The sequence below is a fragment of the Strigops habroptila genome, chromosome Z, assembly GCF_004027225.2.
Source record: "Strigops habroptila isolate Jane chromosome Z, bStrHab1.2.pri, whole genome shotgun sequence".
Lineage (NCBI taxonomy): Eukaryota > Metazoa > Chordata > Aves > Psittaciformes > Psittacidae > Strigops > Strigops habroptila.
The window spans coordinates 82,852,919-82,866,708 of record NC_044302.2 but is presented as its reverse complement, the minus strand read 5'-3'; the positions used below and the strand labels follow the sequence as shown (position 1 = coordinate 82,866,708).

The 13,790-nt window shown below is 41.3% G+C and overlaps 1 protein-coding gene across 2 annotated transcripts in view; it reads right to left on the bottom strand.

Annotated features, from left to right (window-relative positions):
- ANKRD55 (ankyrin repeat domain 55) overlaps positions 1 to 12,364 on the bottom strand; it is a 46,345-nt gene extending 33,981 nt beyond the window's left edge. For both annotated transcript variants that reach the window (XM_030512654.1, XM_030512655.1), the window contains exons 1-4: positions 11,970 to 12,364; positions 5,642 to 5,764; positions 3,535 to 3,665; positions 1,387 to 1,496 (exon numbers count right to left, since the gene is read on the bottom strand). In XM_030512654.1, the coding sequence (XP_030368514.1) occupies positions 1,387 to 1,496; positions 3,535 to 3,665; positions 5,642 to 5,764; positions 11,970 to 12,009 (404 nt within the window). In that variant the 5' untranslated portion in view covers positions 12,010 to 12,364. The remainder of the gene's footprint in view (positions 1 to 1,386; positions 1,497 to 3,534; positions 3,666 to 5,641; positions 5,765 to 11,969) is intronic.
- Between the last annotated feature and the right edge of the window lie 1,426 nt (positions 12,365 to 13,790).

Genomic DNA, 13,790 nt, shown 5'->3' with positions numbered 1-13,790 from the left:
ATGCAGCTGAAATTTCTCTACTATCTATTCTTAAAGGCATAGACCAGGAATGGACCACCTGTCCACCTTTCCTCTTAGGCTCTATAGAACATGCGGAAGCATGTGAGTCAATTACCAAAACAATACATAAATTGGCTGATCAAGCTTTCAAACTTGGCTGAAAAAGCATTTCATAGCTGGCCACTACATATACCCTTTTGACAGCAACTTTGGATTCAAGAGAGTGACAATGACTGTGGTAGAAAAGCCTCTCCCTCAGTGCTCCAGGCATGTCTTCTGGGCTTGGTGCAAACTCAGTGAGAAGACTGGAAAAGGAATCACGCAACTGGTAAATTCCTGTGCAGGTTAAAGGTCTGCCTGTACCCATGGAGAATGAGAAAATCATTCAGGGAACCCTGTGTGCTGCTGTTAAATTAATGTTAAAGTAAATTACTGTAATTTACTGTTCCCTTTCAAGTAGCAGCATGTACAGTATTGTACAAACATTGTCTTCATTCTGTGTAGGCTTCGTTTAATGATAGTGACCCATACTTTTGCTGTTCTCTCCAAGTGATTCATGAAAAGCAATGATAATGTGAAAAATTGATAAAGCTGTTAAAAAAGGCTAGAGAGCAAAATTGGTGGAGGTTTGAGCTGTTCTGATGTGGCGACAGCAGCAAAATTGTAGTCTCATTGATTACGTCACATGAAGATTTTGTATATACTGGATGTTTTACCTGTCTCTAATGTTGTCCTGTACCTCCAGACATGATTTACTTTTGAGAGCCTTTTCTAAGTGAATTTATTCAGATATACAAATCAAGGTTTGTCTGACCTTCCTATTATCACAGGCTGGAATGAGACAAAGAAGTTCCTAATACTTCTTGTGAAGACACTGTAGTTGTTATTCCACCTTCAGCAAAATGAAGACACTGTGGTTGTTATTCCACGTTCAGCAAAAGTAGTTTAAAATGAGCCAGTCCACCAAACCTCACACCTGCTTTACAGTAGGGGCTCTCAAAGAGGTTATTGTGTGGAGAACTTTTCTCATATTTGCCATGCTACTCAGAGAAGAAGTCCAGAGTAGGAGTAATATCTTGTAACATTTCTTGTGAGGAGGTGGCAGAAGGGAAACCCAGGGTTTCAACTTCTGTTACAATTTTTTTCCCCTCCTGCTATTGTGATCTTAAACCAGGCTCCTCGCCTTACTCGTCCGTATATCTCTGCTACACAAGTGGTGTACAGTGCTTTTCCTCCTCTCTACCCCCTTCATAATAGCCACTAAACAAGGAAGCAACTGTCTCAGCTAACCTTCCTGACTCAGGCTCTCCTTTAGGCTAGGTAGCTTAAGTTGGTGACTACCTGTTGAGATTCAACCAGCAAATGCTGTTGGAGCCTGGGACATACCTCACGTCAGGCTCTGCAGTAGCAGCATGCAGTGGCAACCTCCCGTTTTTGTCAGGTATGTTCTGCTTAGCACCGTTTCTGATCAGGCTGATACAGCCTTCCAGCCAGCCCTAAAAAAGAAATCAGAGCATGTCAAAGAGGAAGGTGAAATTTGGCCAGATCTTTGCTTGATGGTTCTGTCATCCGTGAGTGACGGTAGCTGTTTCTGCCAGCAGAAGAACTGGTCTCAGCACTGATACCAGTTCCCCTTTGGAGTACAAATCTCATACTAGCTCAGCCATTAATTTCTGTGATAAGGTGTTTTCTTTACACTGCATTTTGTTTTTTCTGCAGCTGTGGCAAATACCGACTGAGTAAACAATGGTTAAAAACCTGCTAATTGCAGGATCACTAGGAAATGCAACACATATTCCTGCGTGTGGATTTCATTATGCTAGATTAAACCCGGAACATGAGCACTTAATCTTATTTCCTTGATGAAATTTTAACAGGGATGGCAAATCAATAGTAAAAAGCCTTAGAGTATTGTCTTATAAACACTGTTGCAGAAGTTTAAACTAGTAACAATGTTAGACTGAAAACAGCACCAAAACAGATGGGATTAATCAGTACTTGGCCTAAAACCTTCTATTGATCAACTCAGCAAAAAAGCAAGTAAACAACCTGATTGTGACTGCATAAATATTTCAGTGTATACTTAGTCCCAGAGAAATCAAGTGTGAGTTTGTTTTTTTCAATCCTCTGTGGGCAATCAATAAAGACCATTCCCTCCTGTATGAGCTATGTTGGATTGGCATTACCAACATTTATGGGGAAGAGGTATGGAATAATGAAATCAGAACAGCCCTGTTGCAGCTGCCGGTGGAAGTACAAGGCCACCAAATTCTGCATGTGATTGTGACTGTGGAGCTCTGCTGAATTCAGTTCCCTGCACAGACATCACAGCCAAATGCTCCCTAGACCTCTGATTATATCCATCACAGAAACAGAAATGGAAACTTTGAAGCCTGGGTGGTTTAAATCTTTTCCAGTTATTTCTATTTTTTTTTTTTTTTCTAAAGAATATTTTTTCCCCTCTGGGAAAAGAGGAAGGAAAAAAGGAGCATGACACTAATTATGGGATTTTTTTAAAATATCTGGCAAAGGAAATGTTTATTCTCAAGAAAGTGGGGCATCCTCCTTGCACTGAATGAGACTGCCTGTTTTGCAGTTTTCTACACTTATTTTCTGGCTGAATATTACATAGCTGAGCAGGAGCATTGTTTTTGCCCTGAACTTGCAGGAGGAAACTAGATGTTTCCCCAGCAAGGGAAGTAGTTTAATTAGGCTTCCACAGTATCTGTTTAAATAAACTGGCTGTCATCCAGCCATAACTCATACTATGCACCATAGGTGAACATTCCTTCCTCCTTTCTGTCCAACTAACAATGGCAGCCCTCTGCCCAACTAACCTAGTTCTCATCGTCTCTCTGAGTTCTGAATTACCTCCAGCAAGGAGTAGAAGACTAAAGACAAGAGGACCGTCCTTGTGTACTTCAGAGATCACCACAACTCCCTTCCCAAACTTCTCAATGGGATGGCTGCCCCACTGTCACTTGCATGTGGGTTGACTCAGGGGTTGGATTGCTTATGATCTGAGTATCTTCACTGGCACCTGCAGCACCTTGAACTTAAGTTCTTAACCTCACCATCCAAGGTCCACCAATGCTCTGGCCCATGTAGTGTGCAGTAAAACATGCCTGCTGCCAATCAGATTTTGAGATAAGAGTGCCCTCTCTGGGGCATAAATATCTGATGCTGACAGTGGGAGGGGAGGAGTTAATCTGAATATTAAGAACAAGAGTGGACTTTCCAGTGCAACAGAAGCAAGTGGCTTTCTTGAAACCACACAGAGGACCTTGGACCTAGAGAGATCCCCATAGTATGCACTAATTTTACAACCTGAAAGAGAAAGGACACTCTGACAGGAGTCTTGATCCTTTTCTAATAATCATCAGCTTTGCATTATAGTAAAGTTCACTCTTGTCTAGAACTAAATATTTTGTACTTGTTTTCTTTCTGTAGTATAAACAGAAATCTTATTTGGTCTGCACATTTACTTCCTTTACTCCATCTATCTTTCCATCCTTCTCCCCCAAGTTTTGGTACCAGATAAGTTGCCAGACATAAACTGGTACGTCCACAAGCATCTTGAGTATTAATATTGGCTCCCATCTTCAACAGAAGCTTCACTGTATCAACCTGGCGTCCTGACACAGCATGCATCAAAGGTGTGCAACCTGAGGAAGAAAGTCAAATGTTCTTTTACAATTTTTATTTTGTCAAAGCCATAAGCTAGAGATATTTTCTTATTTGCTAATGTTAGTACTGGCAAATTAACAAATCCTTTCACTGACGACTGTTCCAACAGTTGTACTCAGTTTTTTGTAGGCAGGAAGTAACTGCTATGCCAGTTACTGACCACTGATTTTAAAAAGAGCATGACTTCATTAGCAAAAGCCTTGCCTCATTAACTCTGCTTCTGGAGGCAAAAGTGTTTTTCTGTTGACAAGCTTCCAATATGAACTGTTGGTTTTGTATACCATTTTGGAGGCTGATATTCTTCAGAGTGACTAGTAGCCAGATGGTGCTTGGCTAATTTTCTCAAACCCCAGCTTCATCCTGTCTCTATGTATTCAAAAGACTTACGAAATTAAGCCCTGTCCTGTGCAAAGGTGTGTGTATGTGAGTTGATACTTTATGTAGACAACTACTTATTTTGAAGACTGGATTTGCTCTAGAATATATTCTTTTGTGTTGTCATGAGAACTTTTTTAATATTCTGCAACAATTTCTGTGCTGGAAGAGCCTCTGAAATCTACATTCAAGCCTAATACTCAAATTTCATCATATTATGATGAATATTATGATATCTTTCAATTGCTTCATTTTCCTTCCATTCTGCTAACTGCTGAATAACATCAAGAGATTTTGCTGCAGAACCTGACAAAACAATTTGAAATTACTAAACTGGGAATAAACATGAATATTATAAGCTGTAAAACTACTAGAAACTTCAGGCACAACTGAAGAATACTTATTGATTTGTATTTCAATATTCTTAATTATTGACTTATTGATTTCAGTAATATTGACTTACTGATTTCAGTATTATTGACTTAATACTGAACTGAATTCTTACTGGATTCAGTGAGATTGTTGAGCAAATGTGCACTACCCAACCTGAGGTTATGCATACTCTGCCATATGTGCAGGATATGAGCCATACGTTTGTCTCACAAGACTGGTGTTTAGTTACATCTGTGTGTACAATGAAGTAAACAAGTTTCTCCTGGAGCTGAAATACTTCCTTTTGCTGATCAGTCTATCTTCACCCACAGCCCTTCATGCCTAGTCCCTCTCCCATTAAAGGTCTGGACTGGGAGCGTTTTAGCTTGAGTAAGTATTTTTCCTACTGACCAATAGATGTTTTAAAGATAATAGTAAGGATGTTTGGCTTAAAGTGTAGGAAAAATTGGTAATTTGGTAGAAGCTGATAAAGGTTGAAATAGACAATGTTCATATGGACCCTTTAAAAGAAACTGCAGTGAAAAAATACTTCTGAATAAACAAAGTCTTCCTTAGGAGAAGTGTCCAGAGATCTGTGGCTCTAATTCACTTGGGAAATAGATGCATATAAAACCTAGGCAATAGACAGCACTTTGTAATAACATTAGTTTCCTGAACACAAACAAAATGGAGCACAGTCTCACAGATAAAACAGATTATTTAAATCATTGCTCTTTGTACACTCAACCCTTTGAATTTGTCATTTAAACAATTACATGACAAAATCCTTCAAACCGTGTCTGTATACATACTTTACAAGTACAAAAGACTGAAACTCTCTACACTAGCATTGTGCAGACTGTATATAGCATTTGGCTTTGATAAAAAATGTTCCTTTTCCTTCCATGAAATGACAAGAATTTCTCATCATCTCCCTGAAGAAGATTAAATAGATTCATGATAAAGTACTGTCTCATTATAGCACAACAATGTATTTGTATCCATATAAAAAAAATCTTACAATTAAAGGGGAAAGAAGTATCCAAACTGAGCATTTTCAGTGGATGTTCCAAAGAATAACTCGAATTTCCCATATTTTGCTACTAAATATAATTTGCTGAACACAAAAATCAGGATAAAAGAACGGAAAATTTCATTGCCAGCTGAACCAACTAATCCCGTGAGAACAAGCTCAGCCTTCATTTACCCTCACTGTCGCAGGACTCCAGGATGGAAGGATCTTCACGAATCACTGCAGTTAGTGTGCTCACATCGCCACTAGCTGCTGCTTGGTAAACCACAGACAAGTCACCCTCTTCTGCTGCATCACCTGCAGGGGAGGAGTATGTCCATGAGTAAGCAGAGAGCAAGTACAAATGATTAACAGTGAAAATTTATGACTGTATAACTCGAGGTGGAACAAAGTGTATCTAAACAGCACTGTGGTTTTTGTTAGTCATCGAAACTTGTTTTTTATCATAACTTCTTCCAAAAACTGTTAGACATCGACAGTGAGAGGACCTAAGAAAACTTCTGGAAGGTTTCCATCTCTCCTAACTATGATGTAACATAACTTGAGAAATAACGAAGGAATAGCTGAACTAGCTCATAATGTCACTGTTACACTTTTGTGAGATAGGATGAAACCAGGACGCAGGTGATTTCAATTTCAGTGTTATCCTTGCACCAGTCAGAAGACTGAGGCTTTTCACTTCCTTTCCCTGCAGTGTCCAGGGGGATTCACTTCTCAGGAGAGTGAACTTCTGGCAGCAATGGTTTATGTTAATAATTCCTACAGAAAGGAAAGGTGGAATATTAGTTGGAACCCAGGAGAGGTTTATTTTGTTTGGCAGTAACAGTATGAGGTATTATTTAAAGCAGATGTCTTGCAGGGCCTGTTCCTAAACACTCTCAGAATTTTGTTTCTAGAGAAATTAATGTGATGATTCTATCTTTGTTTTTTTGCTTGTAACTTCCTTCCAGACTGATCATCCCATGCTCCACATGCCTACACCTCCTTTGGCTTCCAGTGGATTATAAACCTGTTAACTCCAGGAGTCAAAGAGTTGATTTTTTGGTGCAGGGCAAATCTGATGTAATGGTAAAATGCTCTAGCTATGTATTTTTGGTCAGCCACAGTCTCATATTTAATTTTAGAGTTTCTGATCTCTACTAACTCAATAAGAACAGCTGCACTGAGCTGTGCTCTTCATTGTGGCTGAGGGCCAGAGCTACAGACCATAGCATTTGTCCAGCCACTGAGCTGCCTTGTAAGTAGGAGACAGTAAAACTGATGCCTAAATCACACTACAGTGTTGATCAAAGGAAAGACAGAGGAAGTGACTGGTGACTTATCCTTACTGTCATGTCTTCTGGAAATAGCATAGCTATGCAGAAAAAAGGGAGATGGTTTAAAGAGAATTTGAAAAGTTAGTAAAGTCTTTTTCATAATAAAATATTGCATTATTATTAACACATTGCTATAAATTATATTTTAAACATTTTCATATATATTTTCGAGTGAGAAAAGGTTTTTAAAGATATCTTTAAAGTATTAGCTGTACAATTCACATTGTGATCAGATGTTGTCACAGCTGAACCTGCCTGAGCTCCACACTGGGGTTTACAGCCCTGTGCAGTTCCCCACATGCGACCTTCTCCCCAGGATGCAATCATCACTCTCGACTTCAAAACTTGGCTTCCATGGAAACGCAATCAGCCCTTACCCTGGGAAAGGTTAGTCTGTCAGAGCCAGACCTCTTGTTGTGGGCTTGGGAAAACTTGAAAGCTGATGTTAAATTTGTCTTCACCAGTGCACAGATTCCCTCTCTATCACCTCTCAACTGAAGAGAATTTGATTTCTTTTCTTTCTTCTAGTTGTTCTTTTAAATTACACATTTGATAAGGTTTGTAAATTAAAAATGTTAACTTGTTTTTTATTTTACTGGGGAGTCTATCACGGAGAGAACTGTTAATTTGGCTCAGAAGCTTTGACCTGTGTGCTTGGGAGATCAGGATACACTAAGAGTCATTGCCTCTGGAGAGTCGTCATCAGTGACTAGTATGTGAAAAAAGAAGTGACTTTACCATAGGGCCCATTAATTAGATTTCCTTATCATGCCAGATCTGCAGACTGCTCTCACAATCAGTAAACTCAGCAAAGACATGTTAATAACAAGCCCAGGTCTGAGCTAGTCCCTTACTCAAAGGGGGGTGTAATAAGGGCTGAGCGGGAGGCAAGGAGGCAAGGCAGAGGTTCATCACTTGTGTTGCTCCTCTTGGCCAGTCTCTGGAGGTACACTGGAGGTGCCAGCCACAAGCAGCAAGACAGCTCCTCTGACAGCTGCGTGTGCTGCTTGTTATATGGGATGGTACAGAGAAGACGCTGCTGGCATTGGAAAAGAAACCATTAGATATACTGAGACACACAGTGGGTCAAAGGGACCCTCACCTCCTTTCATGCATTACACATGTAAATTTTGTACTTTTTGCTGTTTAGTCTTGTAAGTACTGATAAATCTTCCTGCTGTGAGTCAGGAGGAAGCAATCTACCCACAAAAGGAAACTCTCCGTCTCCCAAGCAGAGCAGGTGCTTACCCAGAGGGCAGGATGGTGGGAAGATGAGAACGTGGGCACAAAACTACATGTGGGTCCCTGACTCCTTCTACCCCTTCTTATATAAGCTAAACCCAAAACACCTTCTCGCCTGTGCCTTTGCTTGTGCTGGGCTGCATCTGTTTTTCCCAGAGCAATTACCCTGATGTCAAGAAGCAGCAAAACTCTAAGTGAATGGATGAATGAAATAAGAAGTTTTCCCCATGCCTGTGCCCAAAGAACATGGGCTCCACTCCTGTTAAGATACAGTGGCAGGAAGCCACATCCAAGATTCACACTTCCCTATCTGTGAATCCTAGCTGTCAGAGCTAGAAAAGTCAGAGGAACCAGGCTGTCATGCTGCTGGTGAAGGAGACTGGGCCAGGAGGACTTGATGAGCACCCACATTGTTCATCTGACATAAGGCAGACTGACACTAATTCCATTTCTATAGGATGACATGATTTCAGGTGGGGTGTCTTGAACGTGACCTTTGTGGCTTTGTGTATGAGGTGAGGAGGAAGATAGATGTGTGGTCTTTTGATGCTTCAGATGGCAGGGACCAGGAAACACCAGGATGTAATTTCTCCTGGTTCATTTTCCTTCAGCTTACCCTGTCAAGGAATAAGGCAGCATGGGCACAAAGCTTGTAGGCTATTTAATTTTGCAGACACCTCCCTGCGCATGCAAAATGGGTATTCTGCAGAAGGCAACAGTGGAGTACTGAGCACTTGTGTTCCCCTTTTGTGAGCTTAACCTGCTGGGGAGCTCAGCTGTGGCTGAGGCATCAGCACCAAGTGGGATAAAGGGATTGTGAATAGCCAAATGCCTGACTCTCCATCCTCAAATGTGTTAGCATGACTTCATTTAGTATCTTGCAGTTCTGTAAATGCCAGTGAATACTGGTGCTGTTTCAGGTAAGTGTATATTTTATTTTGGAAAATTGCTGTGCTATTGGTAAAAGGAAGCTGTCAGCTTCAGGAAGGCAGAAAGTCCAACTGAGAGCCTGTGTATGGAGCAAGGGTAGAGAGAAACTGCAGGCTGGCACAACAGTGGCATAGAAAGATCTGGAAGAATCTTAGTGAATAGACCAAATGACATGCAGGGATGTGACATCTTTTGTAGTTAAAATCCCCAGAAAGAATCAATCTTAAAAGTCAATCTATCTGAAATAAAGTGCAGTATTTTGAAAGTACATGATTCCTTTAAGGCAAAGTAATTTTGGTTGGGAAAGGGTTTATATAAAGATACATCCAGAAGGATCACAGGATTCAGAGCAATAAAATTACACTGCTTGTGACATTAATTCTCCTCAGACTCCCCTGTGATGAATGCATGCTTTACACGATTTGGTATGTCGGCTGATGTGTTGTTTTACAAAGTGCACATTAGAGGTATGTAAGTGCATGCTTTCTCCTGCATTGGGATTTGCTGTAGCTTAGTATTCATGGTCTTGATAATGACTGATTCAGACCTTGCTAAAACACTAGGTTTTGAAAACTGAAGGCTAGAAAACAGTATAATTTATGATCATTGTGAAAAGGAAATATTGATGTATATTATTTACTACTCTCTTTCCTATAAGCCTTCTTGTTTCCACCAGTAGCCAAATGCCTTATGTGATTTCCCACAGCTAGTCAGCAGCACACAATACTAGGCAGTTTATTTGATTTCAGCATGTCAGTGTCAAGGGTCAGTGGGAGGTGGTAAGTGCAGTTTTTGGGACTTCTAATTTGCTCTGCTGTTATTCTTGGTAAGTATTATACTAATGAGCTGTACCATAGGAAGTGTTGAAAAGAGACAGCATGATTTTGAAGCCCAGAATGCAGTTTATTTGATATGCAACTGGAATAGTTTTCTGGGGTGTGGGGTGGAGAAAGGTTTGTAGGGAGGATTGAATTATTTTATTGGACTGACAGATTGATCCGGTGTGTTTGAATGAAGATCATTTGTTCATTCATGTGTATTCTTTCATTGTCATAAATCATTCCAATGAAAGATATTCCCTTTCACCTTACTAAAATGATTGTGCCTACTTAAACTAGTAATGTGCCGAGACATTAACATGCTGGTCAGATAAAGTCCACCACAGGCTGTGTATTTTGAATGGCACTTTCTTTGCATGATAACCAGCGGTTTCACTGTCCCATTACTGCGTGTTGCCTGCTCCTGCTCTCCATCCTCCTCCCACACAGCACAGCTGCCAGGGAAGGCAAACAGTAACTCACAAATCATCTAATGAACCAGCATCCCTAGCATGGTGGTGGAGGGGAGGTGACGAATTTATCTGGAGGGGACCCTTGCTGCGGAGGTGCTATGAGAGGAGCGTAAGATGGGCCTGGAGATAATGCTGGACAGGAATAAGGATAGGTCAGTATGGAGAGTGGCCTGGCAGGAGAAAAGGCTGCTGATTAGTAGCAAGAGTAGTGCAGGCATATGCTGCCTTCTAACTCTCTTACTTCTATACAGATACGGTGGTTTAGGTCAGTGGTCTCCTGCATTGTTTTCTGCCCCCTTATTCATCTGGAGACTTGACTTCTCCTTCCCCAGCCCTGGTCACATTTCAGCCTTATTCCCAGCACCACTGCCACTGGCTCCCTGGCAGCCATCCCTGTTGCACTGACTGTGCAGGGTTTCTCCTCTCCCTTCCCAGTCTGAGCACTGCTGAGTCAATGTGTGGCAGAGAGTATGCTCATGGTGCATGGAGACAGTTTTAGAATGGCTGTTTGGAGCTGCAGCAGCTCAGTCAGCCCCACACCTCTGTCCTGTTTGGGAAAATGCTCCTTACGTGATTCACAAATGACCTCGGAGCACCTGTCTCTATTCCTGCAATACAGATCCGCCTTCTCCTGTTGCACTTCCCTTCCTCCTTTATCCTTGCTGGTAGGATTTTTTGTCTCTTGTCACTCAGTTTTGTTTCATGGCTTCCCACTGTTCCCCATCTGCTCAGGCTGGGGTCCTGGCTGGGCTGGTGTACTTGCAAGACTTGCCTCACGCTTTGAGCACTACTGTGGCTGAAAGGCAGCTTTAAGTCCCCTGCTTTGCACGGGGTGTATTTACTTTGGGTGCACCAAAGAAGCATAGGCAAGCTCAAAAGTACAACCATAGGCAAGCACCCATGTCAGCCCGGATGCTTTGCAGGTACGCACGGGAAACTGTGGCCCCTGCACACAAATCATTTTGGCAAGCTGACTTAAAGAGAGATTTATAGGAACACATGTAAACAAGCAATGACAGCTACCTGCTTTGGGAACATAAAAGGACTGCCACTATATTCCTCCGAGTAGATTAAGCCGTAAGACACAAAAGCTTGCACTGGCAAACAATGACATGAAATTCAAACATTTAACTTAAAAACAGAAAACAAAGAGACATTCATATTTCCATAGCAACCTTACCATGTGGAAATTCTTCATATTGGGGCTTTTAAAAATACCTTAAATTCACAATTACGGCAATACTTAACCTATACAGCTAAGATTTCCTAAAGCAAAGTTGATCACTTGTCAGCATCTAGTCCTTTCAATGTATACAAACTAGTAAACTTAAGAAAATCAGTTTTTTCTTAAATTTTTACTCCATTTTAAACAGCTCTGTTTGCTAATATTGCAATTGTTTTTATATGTATATCCATATACATGAGGACCAATAACTAATATAAATTTATACATACATCTCTTGATGCAAAGCAGAAAAGCAATTAGATACTCTTACTATTCTGCTGAAAAAACACTATTTAAAAAAAAACCAACTGTAGCAATAGGCTGAAATACCCATGTCTAAATCTGAAGAAATTCCTTCACGTGTAACAAAAATAAATCTCTATGAGACCTAATCTTTTCCAAAAATTGTTGTTATTAATTCTGTCAAGTAATCTTAGTACATTTGACAAGAGGTATGGGAGGACCGGAAGATTTTGAAATTAGTAGCAGGCGACTTACCTCTGTGCTGATCAAACACTGACGAGGAACTGAAATCCATTGTGGTCTATCTCATTATTTACAACCAGACCACACAAATGACATCTCCAGGGTTTTCAGGGAAGAATCCCATATATAACAGTAAATAATGCAACGATAGCTGTCGCCAATCTTCTTGTCAGAGAATTAAACTTGTTTTACCGCTGAAGATTGTTGTCAAAGCAAGGACATTATCACTATCCTAATGGGAATGATATATTCTGTTTGCTATGCACCCTCTTCAGATGAGATCCCTGGAAGCTTAACTGAGCTTCTGAAAAACGTCTTAGCTTCAGTGAGTGAAACTGCCTACGAGTGGCTCTGAGAGATGCTGCAGCTCACCCAGCCTCAGCAGCAGAGCTCTGCGAGTAGAAAACAAGCCTCAGAGGGTGAGTGGGACTGGGCTGGCATACGGAGCATGTGCAGAGCTGACAGCGCAGGTCGGATGCAGACATCCTCACTGTGCCAGCCAAGTGGCATGTGCTCCATTCACTGACAACCCTGCAGGCAGGCTGCCTGTACCACTGTGCTGGCAGCATGTGTCTGAGAAAGGCTTGTGAAGTGATGTTTTCAGAGATTACCCATTTTCTTATTAACTCCCGCACGGAGAACACAAATTAGCAAGCCCTTTCTACCTTAGTTTAGTACTATCCAATTACAGTTAAAGTACAATGTTTCACGAAGGGATAATAATTGAGAACACATTACCATGGCTGAAGTGCATAGTGATAGCTCCAACAGCATAGTGCAATAGGTATAACAGTTCACAGCGGATACTCCAAACCTAGTGTCCGCCAAACCAACACTAGACCAACATCTCCACCCTATTTTTTCTGATTGGGCCTCTGCCTCTCTAAATTGGGATTCAGACTCTGTACTGTAAAGGGTTGGGAGTGGACACACACACACACACTGGTGAGCTTTGCTTTTTGCTGGGTTGTTTCTGTGGGAAAAATAACAATAAACGTGCCGACTTGGAATTCATCTGGAGCAGTAGATCACCAGCAGTGCCTAGGGGTTGCTGGATGGCAGGGATAGTACAATTTTGCTTAGTACTGGTGCACTGGAATAAATGCATAACTACTGATGAGTAATGAAAACAAATATATCAAAATTAGAAAGGCAAGATGCTTTTGACGTCAAGGTACAAACAGGACCTGTACAAAACCCAAGCCTGCATTTGGCCAGCATAAGAAGACCCTAAACTTTATTCACTGTGTTTATTCTGTTCTGGTGTTTTGACCAATTCCTGTGACTACAACGGATGTTAGAGATACAATATACATTTGGGCACTGTAGGAGTTGTATCTGGAGCTGATTCACGTCCCAAGCATCTGCTGCTGAACGTAAATCTAAAAGATGTGTTTGGGAATAGATAGCAGGTCCAGGAAGGAATACAGCCTCAACAGCTTGAAATGAAAGACCACAGCTGAAATTCTCAAAAATGTGGTGGTGTGACCTGCTCAAATGTCCTTTACTGTGGAGAGGCATGTGGTGGGACTGGAGCCAGAGACTGGCTCTGTTTCTTTTCCCTGCTGCTAACTGGTTTGTGCTATGGGTCACCTCAGGCTTTTTTTATATTGAGGAGGGATCCACTATGTGTAAGTGTGATCTGTGAGCAGAGTATTAGTTACGCAGATGGTCAGCTCCAACTGCCTCTACCTGATTTGATCCATTAAATGTTCACAGTTTAACCTGCCCATTTATCATTACCTTGTCTCTGTCCTTCCATTCTGCCCCTGAGATGGAAGCAATGGGCTTTGGAGATTACTGGTCCAGTCTCTTGCAGTGCATTAGCCTGGG